Raw genomic sequence first — 16661 nt, 5'->3', positions numbered from 1 at the left:
TGCGTCACGACCTCGTGACTTTTTCACCTTGTGACCCTTTGAAAAAGTCACGAGGTCAATCTTTATAGCTGTCTTTGTCGCTATTAGGAGTTTTCACCCTCTCTATTTGTCCTGTTTACTGTTGACCAAAAGTGAAAGAAAATTCCAAATATTGGGGGTTATTTACTAAAGGCAAATCCACTTTGCACTACAAGTGCAAAGTGCACTTGAAATTGCACTGAAAGTGCACTTGGAAGTGCAGTCGCTGTAGATCTGAGGGGGACATGCAAGGAAAATAAAAAACAGCATTTTAGCTTGCACATGATTGGATAATAAAATCAGCAGAGCTTCCCCTCATTTCCGATCTACCCCTCAGGTTTACAATGACTGCACTTTCCCAAAATCCATATCCGAGCATGCAGCCCGGCAGGTCAGGAAAGGGAGGAGACAAGTGAGTGCCTACTCCCACCGCCGTCTCACCTGCTGCTGCTGTTATCTCCCCGAGCTGTCTTTCTAGCCGCCCGTTTAAAAAAAAAAGCCACTCTTTTTCTGTGGCTGTCTTCCTCTGTTGTATTGTTGTCCGCTGTCTGGCATCTCTTATATAGTGATGGGGCGTGGCCATCCGATGACATCACCCGGCACTCACCCGACAGCCACAGAGTGGGTAACCGGCGGCGAGGAAGAAGACAGCAACAGGAGAAGATAGCATAAGGAGACAGCTTGGGGAGAAGACAGCAGCAGGAGAGATCGTGGCAGGAGAAGACAACACTGGAAGAGACGGGGGCTGGGTTCCCCTTCTTAAAGGGGGGCTTCCAGATTCTGATAAACCCCCCCAACCCGCAGACCCCGACAACCACTGGCCAAGGTTGTTGAGAAGAGGTCCTTGTCCCCATCAACATGGGGCAGAGCCCCCCCCCCCCATATTGAAGGTATGCAGCCTAGTATGGTTCAGGAGGAGGGGGGGCATGTTCGTTTGTCCCCTCCCTGACCTGCATGCTCGAATCGAATAAGGGTATGGATTTTGTGGGGACCCCACACCATTTAGAGCCGAAAGGCCTTGGGGGGGGACCCCACCCCGTTTTTTTTTTCACTATTTTTTTTTTGCCTCATTTTATTTTTACATTCAGCTGTCAGTGGGGAAGCCAGCTAAAGGCTGATGACCCATTGGTTTTTAAGGATGTGGCGGTAAGGTTGCCACCTGTCCAGTTTTTGAATGATGTGTATGGGTTTTCATCTGCCCTAGACCCAACACATTATTCACACCAGACTGTATCATCTGATGTGTCTGTGCCTGTTTCAGCAGAGTGAATCAAAGCTGTCCCCTCCTCTGCTCTGCACACACATGCTGATCCAGGTCTGTATATATGCTTTAGGGGGGGGGGGGGAGAGTGGCTGGGAAGGAGGACAACTTAAAAAATAGGTGGAGTGATTGAGGGATTAAGAGGACCTGTGCTGGGGGGGCATCACTTTGGCAAGGGAAAAACATATGCTAGACGTGTGTGGGTTGGATTTGAAATCTGACAACCCCCCCCCCCTGCACTAGCCCTCTCCCCTCACAAAGCTCCCCCCCAACCTCCTAAGTGCCCCCCAGCACATATCCAGCAGCCCCTACCCGACCTTGCACTACCCCTGCCCTTTTAGAGCACCCCCAGCACATATCCGACACCCCCCACACTAGCCCTCCCCCTCACAAAGCGCGCCCCCAGCACATATCCAACATCCCCTACCCCCACTTGCACCACCCCTTTCCCCTCCCAAGTACATATCAGACCCCCCCCCCTAGCACTAGCCCTCTCCCTTCCCAAAGACTCCACTGACACATATCTAAATCCCCCCACTGCCCCGCTAGCACTAGCCCTCTCCACAGGAAATCTCTGACCCCTGCATTTTGTACGTTAAATATTTCTGGCCTCTGCATTCCATGCATAACACTTACAATTCGGCCACACACAATCTTCGACACGCTGCGTGCCACATTACTACACTCTTTCAGGCCACCAAAAGCGTTTACAATCTTATAGCATATACCACCCCCCAACAAAAAGGCTGTCGCTAAAGTGTTCGGGTTTGGCTTGAAGAAAAGTTGGTAAACCTATGTGGCGGCCGGCTTCCTGGCCCCCTGCTTACAACCAGCAATATAAATTGTGTTTAAGGAGAAAGGAAAAAAACGCATAAGAAAACTAGGGTTTAAAAAAAGCAAAACGTGCCTGAAAAATGCATCAAGCGCAGCTACATAGATGTGAACCTAGACTTGCTCCATCCAAACTGAAAATACAAGGTTTGCCTTTAGCTCCACTCCAGTGATTACAATGAAGAGGAATCACCAGTAGAAAGGGACGCTTCCGGGATTAAACCCCTGACACTGCTCTCTCCAGCACACATAACCTTGTTTCCCACGTATGAATGAGATTGTACAGAGACTTCTGCTCCTGTCTGTAGCAGCCATCATCCATAGAGAGGGTGGATTTCCCCTGTGCACTTCCTCTTTGTCCATACAGAGGAGGAGTCTGTGTACATCTGGAGGATAACAGGAAGAACACATCGGCTTTCTATACAACTCCTGGCGGAAGCGTGGGCACTGCAATCAGCTGGAGGTGGTACTGCCGCCCGATCGTAGGAGGGGCTTAGAGAGGAGGAGGGAAGGGAGCTCCATGCCCGCTTCCAGACATGGCACATACCGGAGGAGAGGTGAGCACAGCAGTGGAGGTGGCAATGCCGTGTGCACAGTTTTGTGTGCGCAATGTTTTCTATGTACTGTTCCCACAAGGTGACTACAATAATACAGCACTCTGTGTTTTGCCCCCAGAACTGGGGAAATATCATAGTTATTAATGGCATCTGTGCACAAACGGTCCCCTTTGCCATCAGTGGGCATAGGAACAGAGATAGGCCATGTATTACACTGCTTACTAAACTCAAAGAGCAAGCATTTCATATATTGCAGCTTACCAATCCGAAGATGTCCTGGCTGCATTAGTTTTCTTTTTTTTAGGCCTCATTCACAGAGCCATACACTGCCCAGGTCAGTGGATTTCTGTACACATCAATGACAGGCTGACACTGACTGAGACTGTTCCCATCTAATCGCTTAGGGCTAATTCAGATGTGTGCTCACACCAGGCCTGCATGTTTTCTGTATCCCTATCCCTATTCTGTATGCCTTAATGCCCAATTCCTGGCACATTTTATTTTCTTCTCAACTGCTAGTTTTTTCTGGGGGTGAGCACAACGTTTATACCCACCTGATTCGCTGGTTGTCCAGAGAACTGTGCTCCCCCCATTATCCAGCGGTGCAGAGTTTTGCAGAGTTCCTGTCTATGGAGCACGCAGAGAACTGCAGAGTTCCTGTCTATGGAGCGCGCAGAGCACTGCAGAGTTCCTGTCTATGGAGCGTGCAAAGCACTGCAGAGTTCCTGTCTATGGAGCGTGCAGAGCACTGCAGAGTTCCTGTCTGTGGAGCGCGCAGAGCACTGCAGAGTTCCTGTCTGTGGAGCGCGCAGAGTACTGCAGAGTTCCTGTCTGTGGAGCGCGCAGAGAACTGCAGAGTTCCTGTCTATGAAGCGCGCAGAGAACTGCAGAGTTCCTGTCTAGGGAGCGCGCAGAGAACGGCAGAGTTCCTGTCTAGGGAGCGCGCAGAGAACTGCAGAGTCCCTGTCTAGGGAGCGCGCAGAGCACTGCAGAGTTCCTGTCTGTGGAGTGCGCAGAGTACTGCAGAGTTCCTGTCTGGAGCGCGCAGAGCACTGCAGAGTTCCTGTCTATGGAGCGTGCTGAAATCAGGAACAGTCCATTTTTAATACCGCTAGAACGCGTGGATGCTGGACCGGTTTTGTGCAGGAAGAATCAGGTAAGTATATCTCCGCTGTCTCCCCCCTAGCATAAAACAAGCAGTTAACCTGTGCAAAATTCCCGGATTCCGCTTTAAAGTGATTGTAAAGGTTAGTTTAAAAAAAAACAAAAAAAAAAACAGCTTTTATTTGACAGTGCTGTTAAACAAAAGTCGATCGGTGGATTGACTTCTGTTCAAGTACAGAGGCCACGCATGAATCAAAATTCAGCTGGTCCCTGCTGAACTGGCTGAATTTTGATCCATCTATGGCCACCTTTACATCTGCGCTCAGACAGCTTATAGAAGTGGATACAGATGCTATGGATGCAGCCTGTCAAAATTTGACATACGTTCGAGAGAAGGTGCATTGACTCCTCTTGCATCCGTGCAGCTGCTGTGTCTGTATCTACTTCTGTACGCTGCCTGCACAAGGCTCCAAGGAGGATGCAGACACGGAAAACTGCGGCACAGCGCACAGGATAGAGCCTATAAGGAGCTGTTAGGGACAGATGAGTGGCACTGTATGTAAACAGGCCTCAGCTGTGCCTATCGAAGATCGGCTCTAACACAGATTACAGGAGAGACAAGGAAAGAGGGAGGGGGAGATGCAGAGCCGCTGAGGAGATAGCGTGGTCAGTTTACTTATCAACCAGCTATCAGAGATCAGCAGCCATGATAAATGTGGTCAGTTTACAGAAGAGAAGACAGGAAGAGGCAGGATTACCCAGGTATTGTACAATATAGAAAGGTACAATTGACATAGTAAAAGCACTGTGCGATATCTCGTGCCTTAAAGGGACAGGAGCATTTTTTTTTATTTTTTAGGGTTATCAACCACTTTATGCTGTGGCTGCTAATCAGTGTAGTCTGACTACATTGTCCCTGCAGGGAGAGGGGATTCCTCCATCCACTCAGCCTATTGGCTGAACAACAAAAAAAAAAGTTACCTGGCTATGAACAGTTTCTTTCTAAATTATCATCCGTTTTTTTTTTTTCATGCTAGTCTCATCAAAAATGAAGAGGTTACTAAATTTACGAAAATTCTCATACGACATAATGCAACTTCGGAAGTGATGTGATGTATTGTATTGCACTGTAGTTTCTGAGCATGCATGGCCTTGGTCTTCCAATTTTTTATTTTTTTGGTGTTCTGGTATTGTACAAGAAAAATGTTCACGTTCTAATATCAGATTATCGGATGATCGATTTGAAAGTGGTATTTTTCCTGATTTTCTTGTGTGTACTAGACTTAGGCTGGGTTCACACTGGTGTGAACACAGACATCACATGTGATGTCTGTGCGATGCAAATTCAGCCATACAGTTTGTATGGTTGAATTTGCATTGCGCATTCGGACCAAAATGGTACATGACCCTTTTTTTGGTCCACACTGGAATCGGATCCCATGGGTTTTCACACCAATACGATCCAATTCCTGTACCATTTCAAACTGCGATCTGCGAAGCGATTTGGGGGTGTCATTAAGTTTACATTGACACCTGCAGAGGGCAGTGTGAACTGCATGCAAGTGACATATGATGCTGGAACTCGCACTGGAATGCTGGTTCCCGCATCGCATATATGTAAACCCATCCTTAAAGGGGTTGTAAACCCTTGTATATTTTCACCTTCATACATTCTATGCATGAAGGTGAAAAAACTTCTGACACTGACCGGCCCCCCAGCAAACCGGCGGGGCCGAGTCTGGTATTCCGTGTCTATGGACACAAATGCTGGACTCGGGAGCACGCCTGCAAGGTAACTCCCCGGGAGAGCGTTCCTCCTAGAGCAGGGGTCTCCAAACTTTTCAAGCAAAGAGCCACTTTATTGTCCTTCAGACTTTAAGAGGGCCAGATTGTGGCCAGCAGGGGCAGAAAATGTCACGGGCCCAGCATCAATGAGAAAAAATATGGCCTCCAGGGTTGGTGGTCAATAGAAGTATTCCCCCTATTAGTAGGAGGAATAGTATTCCATCATTGGTATTGGTGGAAGATATAGTTCCCCAATGTTGGTGTCATTGAGACGAATACTGCCTCATATCAGTGGAAGGAGTTGTGCCCCAAGGCCTGCATATAAGCTAGCAAAGGGCCACATCTGGCCCTCGGGCCGCAGTTTGGAGAACCCTGTCCTAGAGGGTTTACCGATGCGAGGAGGAGCCGCGAGCGCCGCTGGGAGACCCCAGAAGACGAGGTTCGGGGCCACACTGTGTAAAACAACCTGCACAGTGGAGGTAAGTATGATATGTTTGTTATTTTTTTTATTTTTTTTAAACGCAAAGGTTTACAATCACTTTAGGAGGCTTTTGAGCAAGTAATACTTGCTGGTCTTGCCATAAATGCAGTGCTCTCCTCACCTTTTTACAAACATCTTTATTTAATAAAGATGTATAAACTAGTAATTTTTTCAATCCAATAAACAATGGAGATAACAAAGGCACACATCCGAAGTCCATGCAGACAAAAAGCCAATATTTTACTGAGGTCATCAATGCAAAAGTCCAAAGTACAAGCATGATTCCACCCTCCGGAATGGGTTGAATATTTTTTTCGTACTTGGACATTTGCATTTTTAATCTCAGCACTGGTCTGGACACTTCTTCTGTAAGCCGTTATAGGTATCATGGTGCGGGATAGATTGTTTATGGTAAAATTTCAGCATGTGTGACAGCAATGGCAGCCCCCATAGATACAGTGGAGAAATGAGTGGAACTACAAAGACAGGCAGTGTGCTATTCACAGGATCATCAGATGAAAATAAAGGTAAACATGCCTGAAAAAAGAAAATACAGCCACCTCATCTAAGCACTGGTAAGCTGCAATGTATTATATTTGGGAAGGTGGGAGTGGGGGGGGGGGGGGTAATATTACACTTTTAATAATTGAAAAGATTTGTGGTCACTCTACAAAGTCCCCCTCTCTTTTTTCCTTTTGCAAACAAGTCATTTACAGTTGTTTGAAATTTCTCATTCTCATACAAAAACATTAGTTGCTTATCTCCTATATCAGGTTGTTTATGGGAAATATACACTATATATTCATTACGCATTGATAAACACATCTAAAGCTGTCAGTTATTAAAGTGGAGGGCCACCCTAAAAAATAAATAAAAAATAGCATTAATATTCTTAAAAAAATGTTTAAAAAAAATGTGAAAAAAATAAAAAATGTTAACTTACCAGAAACCCATGTTGCTAGGCAGTCTCCCTAATCTGCCTCTTCCTACTTTGCGGTGAACGTCAGTCTTCTCGCCTCCACGCGTTGTCTTCTGGGGAAGGTGGCGTGGTGTGTTCTGGGAACTGTGTGTGTCCCAGAACACACACAGAACGCATGCGCAGTAGGAAACGGGCAGTGAAGCCGCAAGGATGAGGATGGTGGTGCTGGGACATGACACGAGGGACATATCGGCCTCGGGGGGTGTGACATCACGGGCACCCTGGGACAGGTAAGTGTCCTTATTTAAAGTCAATGGGTACAGTGTTTGTAGCTACTGACTTTAAAAAAAAAATAAAAATTCCAATTGAACACCCCTTTAAAGTATAACTAATGCCTTGTACACACAACCATTTTTTCCGACGGAATTCCGCTGAAACTCTCTTGTGTACACATGATCACACCAAAGTCCGATCGTCAAGAACAGAGTGACATACAACACGTACGACGGGACTAGAAAAAGGAAGTTCAATAGCCAGTAGCCAATAGCTTCCGTCTCGTACTTGCTTCAGAGCATGCTTCATTTTTGGTTTGTCGGAACAGCATACAGATGAGCAGTTTTCCCGATAGGAATTGGTTCCGCCTGAAATATTTAGAATATGTTTCTAGGTCTGTCAGAATTTTCGAAAAAAAAAAAAGAGTCAGATGAGGCATACAAACAATCGGAATATACGATGAAAAGCTTCCATCTGACTTTCTATCGGACATTCTGCTCGTGTGTATGCGGCATTAATTCTATTTTTTTTTTCAGTTATGGATAGAGTGGGGAAGGATTAGAACATCTGTTAGGTCTCTATTGCTGTCTGTGCCCCATTTATCCTCTCTATTTGTCCTGTTAACTGTCATCACTGAAAATGGAAATCAAAGAAAATCCTACATTTTTGGTTGTCACCAGAACAGGAATAGGGGAAATCTTTTAATGGGCATACCACATTTGGTGACTACCAGGGATTCCCTAAATTTTGGGGGATTTTTCTCTAACTTTTTGTTTTGGCTATGGGACAGGAAGTGAAGGGAAATCTCCAGAAAGGGACAAGTTGGCAAACAAAAACTAAAAGGGGTTATAACCCTTGAAAATAAATAAATAAATAGTTTTTTAGGCTTTAGTACTACTTTAAAGTGGTTGTTCACTCTGGACAAATCCTGTAGCTGCTGATTTTTAATAAAAGGACACTTACCTGTCCAGCACTGTCCTCATCTGGGCTAGTTCTTCATTAGCCTTTGGGTTCCTGGTGCCAACATCCTAACCATGGGCAGCCTCTAACGGAGACTCTTTACCACATGATCAGCTGTGTCCAATCACAGCTGATCACGATGTAAATAGGAAGAGCCGTGTATCGGCTTTTCCTCTACTTGCCAGTGCCTCCATAGCAGTGATGCCCATCAGGCTGCATATCAGTGCCGCCTTATCATTGCCTGTCAGTGCAGCCTCATCAGTGCCTATCAGTGAAGGAAAAAACTTACTTATTTACAAAATTTTGTAAAAGTAACAAAGAAAAATATTTTTTCTCATTTTCAGTCTTTTTTTTATTTGTTTAGAAAAAAATAAAAACCTCAGAGGTGATCCAATACCACCAAAAGAAAGCTCTATTTGTGGGGACAAAATGATAAAAATGTAGTTTGGGTACAGTGTAGCACAACCGCACAATTGTCATTTAAACAGCAACAGCACTGAAAGCTGAAAAATGGCCTGGGCAGGAAGGGGGGGGGGGGGGAAGTGCCTGTTATTTAAAGGGGTTGTAAATGTAAAAGTTTTTTCACCTTAATGCATTCTATGCATTAAGGTGAAAAAACATCCGACAGTGCCAGCCCCCCTGTTTTACTTACCTGACCCCTCGAAAGTCCTGCGCTCACCCCCGACGTCCTCTTCACCGCTCAGCCTGGCTGTTGATTGGCTGGAGTGGATTGATTGAAAGCAGCGCAGCCATTGGCTTGCGCTGCTGTCAATCACATCCAATGATGCGGCTCACCGGGGGTGGGGCCGAGTGATACAGCGAGTGGCTATAGCCGCCGGCTGTATCACGGGAGCGCGCCCGCAAGTGCTTCTCACCATGCGGGGGAGCTCGCATGAACATGAGAAGTACTTGCGGGGGGGGGGGGGGAGCAGAGACAGCCAAGGGACCCCAGAAGACCAGGTTCGGGGCCACTCTATGCAAAACGAGCTGCACAGTGGAGGTAAGTATAACATGTTTGTTATTTTTTAAAAATAAAAAAATTCTCTTTAAAACCCCTTTAAGTGTTTAAAGTGGGGGAAATCCTTTCTTAGACATCTTTACACAATGGGGGTTATTTACGAAAGGCAAATCCACTTTGCACTATAAGTGCACAGTGCACTTGCAAGTGCAGTCGCTGTAAATCTGAGGGGTAGAGCTGAAATGAGGGGAAGCTCTGCTGATTTTATTATCCAATCATGTGCAAGCTAAAATGCTGTATTTTTTTTTCCTTGCATGTCCCCCTTGGATCTACAACGACTGCACTTCCAAGTGCACTTTGCACTTGTTGTGCAAAGTGGAGTTGCTTTTCGTAAATAACCCCCAATGTGACATAAATCACTCGAGGGCATACAGGAGAGCAACAATTTAATTTATTTATTTTATGTTCATGTTTGCACAAAGGATTTGTGTGTGCGCTGCAGGAATTGTTTATAGTCTTTACAGAATGTGTCTCATTTGGAGGATTTTCCCTGTTTTCTTGTTGCAGTGACAACTAAAGGTTTCAGATTTTCCCTATTTTCATTCCTGTGACAGTGGTCACTAGGACAAAAAGGAGTGAAGCTTTCAACACAAACAAACTGCAATACAAAGCCTGACACAGTTGATGGATTCCTACTAAATAATGTGGTTTTCAATATTCTCTGTTCAGTGCTAAATGTTGTGCTTGACAATATACTGTAGAGAGTCTTATTTGTTACTAACAGTTCTCTTACATTGCCGGAGAGAAATGTCAGAACATACACTCATTATTCTATGGGGTAGACCAGATTGTTCTTTACCAGTAAAGAGAAACATAACATGCCAAAATGAATTTATTTTGTTGCTTCAGATTCACAGAATAAACAGCATAACAGACACAACTATGAATGATCAGAGCTGCCTTGACTGGCTGTGGCCATGACCACATGGAAGAATAATATGGATATGAAAACGATTTTTAGAAGATGTGGTGTACCTTCTATAGGTTCAAGCTATGCTTTGCCCTGCTATTCCTAATAGCTGTCCTTGTGCTGATTAGTAACATTCATTTGGTAGAGGTAAGTGGCCACAAGACTTGTACCATAAAGAGTTCTTGTTCTGAAGTGTCGTATAAGAATTCACTCTCCTAAAGTCATACCAGTTAGGAAGATGAATTCTGTGTGGTTGCCATGGGTTATTGCTCCTAAAACTAGAGACTAGAGACTAAAGTGTAAGAACTCTAGGGCTGAAACAACTAATCAACATACAGTGAACACGGAAAATATTCACATCACTTCCTTTTTTCTGCCTTTTGTTATATTACAGGCTTATTCCAAAATGTATTGAACTCAATTTTTTTCCTTAAAATTCTACAAACAATACCCCATAATGGCAGCGTGAAAGAAGTTTGTTTGAAATCTTTGCAAATTTATTAAAAATAAAAAACAAAATAAATCACATGTACATAAGTATTCACGGCCTTTGCTCGATAGTTTGTTGAAGCACCTTTGGCACCAATTACAGCCTTAAGTCCTTTTGAGTTTGATGCTACAATCTTGGCACACCTATTTTTGGGCAGCTTCTCCCATTCTTCTTTGCAGGGCCTCTCAAGCTCTATCAGGTTAGATGGGGAGCTTCGGTGCAAAACCATTTTCAGATCTCTCCAGAGATGTTCAATCAGGGCTCTGGCTGGGCTACTCAAAGACATTCACAGTTGTCCCGTAGCCACTCCTTTGTTATGTTTGCTGTGTGCTTAATGTCGTTGTCCTGTTGGAAGATGAACCTTTGCCCCAGTCTGAGATCCAGAGCGGGTTTTTATCAAGGATGTCTCTTTGCTGCATTTATCTTTCCTTTGATCCTGACTTGTCTCCCAGTTCCTGATGCCGAAAAATATCCCTACAGCATGATGCTGCCACCACCATGCTTCACTGTAGGGATGGTATTGGCCAGGTGATGAGTGGTGCCTGATTTCCTCCAGACATGATGCTTGCCATTCAGGTCAAAGACTTCAGGTGCCTTATGGCAAACTCCAGGCAGGCTGTCATGTGCCTTTTACTAAGGAATGGCTTCCATCTGGCCACTCTACCATACAGATAGTAAACAAAAAAATGTAAAATCACCACTGCAATGACCACATACTGAAATAGAAGATCACCAAATACATGGAATTATCCCCACTCCTTAATCCCTATACCTCCTGATTACATCAGGTGTGGTCTCTTTGAAGAAAAAGCATATAGAAGAAAATTGAGGATGTCAGATCCTTACAGTAGCCTTCTATAGAGACACCAGGGTTAAAGGAAAAATAAATACTTTATTGAAAACAATGTAGCAAAAAGTAACATTAAGATAAAAATACCACACTACCACCAGTGCAAAAGATAAAAAAAGACAACGTTGTCAATGTGCATACATGGAGCTGCAAGCAGCACTCCTCAATCATGCATGTGTTTCATTCACACCACCAGGATATGGGGGAAAAAAGCAATTGAATTTCAATGGAGCTAAACGATGTAAATCACAGATTGCACGATGAGGATTACAAATAGGTAATCATTGCTGAGAAACCGTGTATAGGTTGCTGTTCATGGATCTGTCATTGAATGGTCACCCCAAGGACAGGAAGTGGCTGTAATTCAAGGTGGGTGTCACAGAAAGTTGGAGACTGGATGGATCACTGCTGCAGGATCAGCTATGTAATTGTGCAATGAAAAGGCTGGAACTGCACAGGTAGATGATACAAACAATGAAATCCTTCCCAGAGAGATCCAACTGTCTCTTGGATCGTGAAATGTACGGGCTGATCAAGTTTCGGTGGGTACACCCAATGAAGACAGGAGGAAGTATAAGAAAACCATCATTGCAAAACCTTCAAAGGCAAGAGCTTTACTCACTGTCGGTGAGATGGCACCTTTGCTTTCACTGTGTCTGTCAGTCCCATATTAATGTAGATAGTCCAGGGAAATAAACAGTCTGTTGTTTGGGTGTCTGTATAAGCAGCTCTCTGACCATGGTGATGATGTCACACTGACATGTTTCGCCCGCCAATGAGCGCAATCTTCTTAGGAGCAAGGAGGACTGAGGGTCAGGGCTTGATTAACGTAGGGGCTATTGGAGCTGCAGCTCCAGGCCCCTACCTTAATATAGGCCCAGCCACCAAAAAAGGACATGGAAAGCAATGGGTCAATGGGAAGAGGTCTCCCCTGACGGGCCCTGCATTCCACATGCACCGCCTGGGCAGGCTAGTGGGATTGATAATGGGCACTGCATGAGCAGTCCTAATAGAAGCCTGGGGCACACCAATGCAGGGCTCTTACAGAAGTCTGGGGTTTCCATAGTGTTAGGCCTGCGCAGCTGCACTCTTTCAGCTCAGAGTGCACGCCAATGCATGGCCCTTACAGAAACTTGGCAAATGAAATGCGAGGCTTCCCTAGTGTTATGCCTGTTCGGCTGCGCACTTTTGAGTTTGGGTGCATGCCAGCACAGGCTCTTGGAAAGCAGTAGTGTGCGCAGTAAAAGGCCCACCAAAATCCTCAGCACCAAGCACACAATGCTTTTAATCTGGCCCTGCTGGGGGTGGGTGCCTTAAAAGAGAAGTTTTTTTTTTTTTTCATACTTACCTTGATGGATGGAGCATCAGACCGATGCTGCAGCTGTCCCCTAGCATCTCTCTGCACTGAGAACCGAGCCACCGAACATCACCGATGGTTCGGTTTGTACACATCCCCAAGAGGAGAGCTGCTGACTGTCAGTCAGTATCTCTCCTTTCTGCTTCTCCACACTCATTGGAGCGCTGAGCTGTGGAAGGGCAGGCAGCTGCCGTCTCAGTGGCTCTCTGAGACTGCCATCAATCAAGGCAGCTGGCGGATACAGACTTGGGAAGTCTAGATGACATGCTGCCTCGACTGATGGCAGTGACGTCAGCAGAGAGTGGACTTCAGATCTCTGCTGAAAACGGGTCGCAGGAGTGCAAAACGATTTGTACTCCTGTGACCCAATGGAGAAGCCCAGAATGCTAGACTTCTCCTTTAAATACCCATTCCTATTGTGTTGTACTTGAGTATGACCACCAGATGTCCTCAGCACACACTCCTCAAATAAACACTCATCACACTTGTAGCACATAGACAGAGTATTTCCTAAGGCCCCTTTCACACATGCGGATGATATTTCATCCATCCGTTTGCGGATGAAATACGGGCATACATCGATTTCCTCCGCCTCCGCAACAGTCCGATTCTGCAGACGGAGGAAAATCCTATTTTTCTATCCGTCTGCAGAGCGGATCGGATGAACACGGACACACGGTCCGTGCTCATCCGATCCCCATAGAGGAGAGCGGAGAGCTGACAGGGCGGTCCCCGCACAGTGTGCGGAGACCGCCCTGTCCGCAGCCGGCTCAGCGGGGACAACGGAGCGATCCCCGCTGAGCGAGCGGATCATTACTGATCCGCCCCGTGTGAAAGAGGCCTAAATCGAAAAAATCAATTGAATATCCACTTTGTAATTGTGTACACGTGTGTGTGTGTGTGTGTGTGTGTGTGTGTGTATATACATATATATATATATATATATATATATATATATATATATATATATATATCTCTCAATAAAGGAAAAGAACATCAACAGAAAATCAAAAGTAAAAAATTGTGGTAAAGCACACCAAACAATATACACATATATAATAAAGTGCAAGTGGCAGATGGATCAAATGTACTAGGGGACAATGATCAAACAGATAGAAAGAGCTAGTGTTCACCACCAGATGTCATAGGGGCCTAAAAATATCTAATTCCTTATTGGTTACATTTCTAAAAATGCAGACATATTACCGCACATTCTGTATTTAACCCATTTGGCATAAGCGTACCCAAACAGAAAATCCACATTTTCTCTTTTTGTGCAAGTATAATATCAAAGTCCCCTCTTCTAAAGGGGGAGATTCAGAGCATAGATTCCTTTCATTTTCAACCCATCTGCATTACCATAATGAAACTAGAAAATGCGAAGCTAGTGGACGTTCATTGTCCTTCTTTCTAATACTGCCAATGTGTTCGCCTATTCGGATTTTTAACTGTCGCCAAGGCCCCTTTCACACTGTGGCGGGGGCGGCATCAGGGGTGGTAAAGTGGCGCTATTTTTAGCATCGCTTTACCGTAGTTTTAGCGGCACTAGCGTGGGGCGGTTTTAACCCCCACTAGCGGCCGAGAAAGGATTGAAAACCAGCACAAAGTGCTGCTACAGCGGCACTATGCCGGCGGTATAGCCGCGCTGCCCCATTGATTTCAATGGGCAGGAGCAGTGTATACATCGCTCCTTCACTGCTCCAAAGATGCTGCTAGCAGGACTTTTTTGAGCGTCCTGCCAGCACACCGCTCCAGTGTGGAAGTCCTCCGGGCTTTCACATTGGAGAGACTATAGCAGCTGTTTCAGGGCGCTTTGCAGGTGCTATTTTTAGCACTGTAGCGCCTGCAAAGCACCGCAGTGGGAAAGGGGTCTTAGTCTTACTGTTATAGGCCTTTCTACATGGGCATGTGAGCATATAAACCACTCGTGTAGTAGAGCAATTTATAAAATCACGGATCTTAAAATGGAGTTTCACCCAAAAATGGAACTTCCACTTATTTGGTTCCTCCCCCCTCCAGTGTCACATTTGGCACCTTTCAGGGGTGAGCAGATATCTGTCTAATACAGGTATTTGCTCCCACTTCCGGCGATAGATCGCCGTAGAATCTGAGGCGATATACGCCATATCCGGACCCTCCTCTGTCCCTCCTGCTATCTTCTGGGAGACACACAGGTCCCAGAAGACAGCAGGGATCAGTCAGGATGCACAGCGCGACCCGCACATGTGCAATAGGGAACCAGGCTGTAAAGCTGTAAGGCTTCACTTCCTGATTCCCTTACTGAAGATGCAGGAGCCTTCACCTGGGAGCCGAGAGAAGGGTCGGCTTCAAGTGAGGACATGGCGGGTGCCCTGGACAGGTAAGTGTCCTTATTTTAAAAGTCAGCAGCTGCAGTATTTGTAGCAGTTGACTTTTACATTTTTTCTTTTTTCGACAGAACTCCACTTTAAATAGTTTTTTCTGATCCGAATTCCTCCAGAACTGGAGGCTATCTTTGACAGGACTGCAGACAAAAAGAAAGCTTTCCCTCAGAAAAAGAAAGTGGTGCAGCAGAGGAAGAATTTTCATCCTTTTCGACAAACCGATAAGGAAAAAGATCAAAGGAAAGACCCTGGAATCCTCAGAGAGGAAGAGGCAGAGGCGGGGTACTGTTTAGAAACCCTGAGCAATCCCCTAAAAAACAATGACGATCTCCCAGTAGGCGGGAGACTTCAGGATTTCTTGTCAGTTTGGGAAGAAACGACAAGAAGTCCATTTGTTCTGGGGTTAATCAAACAGGGTTATCATCTAGAATTCTCACAAAGTCCCCCAAGTCGGTATTACATCACAAACCTGCCAAAGGATCAGGAGAAGGCTCTGGCTATGAAATCTCTTCTACAAGAGCTGATGCAACAGAAAGCCATCTCCCAGGTTCCAAAAGGTCAAGAGGGGAAAGGGTTTTACTCCCATATTTTTCTGGTCAAAAAACCATCAGGAAAGTTCCGCCTGATTCTCAATTTGAAGGTTCTGAATCGATCCATAAAATACAAAAAATTCAGGATGGATACGATTTGTTCGGTGAGGAACTTACTGACCCCCAAGTGTTACATGGCTTCCATCGAATTGAGAGATGCCTATCATCTCCATATTCCAATAGCACCCCCATCACAAAGTTTCCTGTGTCTTTGAGTCAATCTGGGGGAAGGGGAGGTTTGGCATCTGCAGTTCCGAGCTCTGCCCTTCGGCCTTTCCTCTTCTCCCAGAGTATTCACAAAGGTGATGAGAGAAGCCTTGGAGCCCCTGAGGCTGAAAGGGATTCCAATAGTGCCCTATTTGGACGACCTGCTACTGTTTGCTGACTCAAGGGGTCAAGTAGAAGTCAATCTTCAAATAACTCAAGCACATCTAAAGAGTTAGGTTTGACTTTTGAAGGTTCAGAAGCCAACCCAAATACCATCTCGAAGGGTAAGATTTCTGTAGATTCATTAGAACAGAGAATATTTCTGCCCCAGGAGAAAATAGAGAAGATGCAGTCAGTTCTGAAAGCACTTCAATTTAACTCAAAGATTTCTGTAAGACAAGCCATGTCGGCTCTGGGCCTGTTGACAGCGGCAATTCCCTCGGTACAGTGGGCCAGGTTCCATGCTCGTCCACTGCAGGCGGATATCTTGAGAAATTGGTCATACCAAGAACCTCTGGAGAAGAAGTTCTTCATAGGGGCAAGAGCAAACATATCGCTCTGGTGGTGGAAAAACCAAAGAAACATCTAAAAAGGGCCTCTCTGGTCCTTCCTGGTAACCAGAAGCCGGCGCATGGGGCTGAGGAGCCCACCTAGAATAACAAATGGGGGTTTGGTCCAAACCAGAGG

At 45.5% G+C, this 16661-nt stretch overlaps 1 protein-coding gene across 3 annotated transcripts in view; it reads left to right on the top strand.

The window, feature by feature from the left end:
* The first annotated feature begins 2517 nt into the window (after positions 1-2517).
* The window catches only part of NXPE3 (neurexophilin and PC-esterase domain family member 3), a 46935-nt gene continuing 32791 nt past the window's right edge, over positions 2518-16661 (top strand). Inside the window, exons 1-2 of one of the 3 annotated variants that reach the window (XM_077482469.1) lie at positions 2518-2667; positions 10057-10264. In XM_077482469.1, the coding sequence (XP_077338595.1) occupies positions 10172-10264 (93 nt within the window). In that variant the 5' untranslated portion in view covers positions 2518-2667; positions 10057-10171. Of the gene's footprint in view, positions 2668-6359; positions 6613-10056; positions 10265-16661 lie in introns of those variants that run through there. The other 2 variants (XM_077482470.1, XM_077482468.1) reach the window with 2 other exon arrangements.

The sequence above is a fragment of the Lithobates pipiens genome, unplaced genomic scaffold (assembly GCF_037356315.1).
Source record: "Lithobates pipiens isolate NorthernLeopardFrog02 unplaced genomic scaffold, aLitPip1_a1.2 Scaffold_16, whole genome shotgun sequence".
In the NCBI taxonomy this organism is placed as follows: domain Eukaryota; kingdom Metazoa; phylum Chordata; class Amphibia; order Anura; family Ranidae; genus Lithobates; species Lithobates pipiens.
Note: the sequence above shows the minus strand (reverse complement) of the source record. Positions and strands in the feature narration are given on the sequence as shown.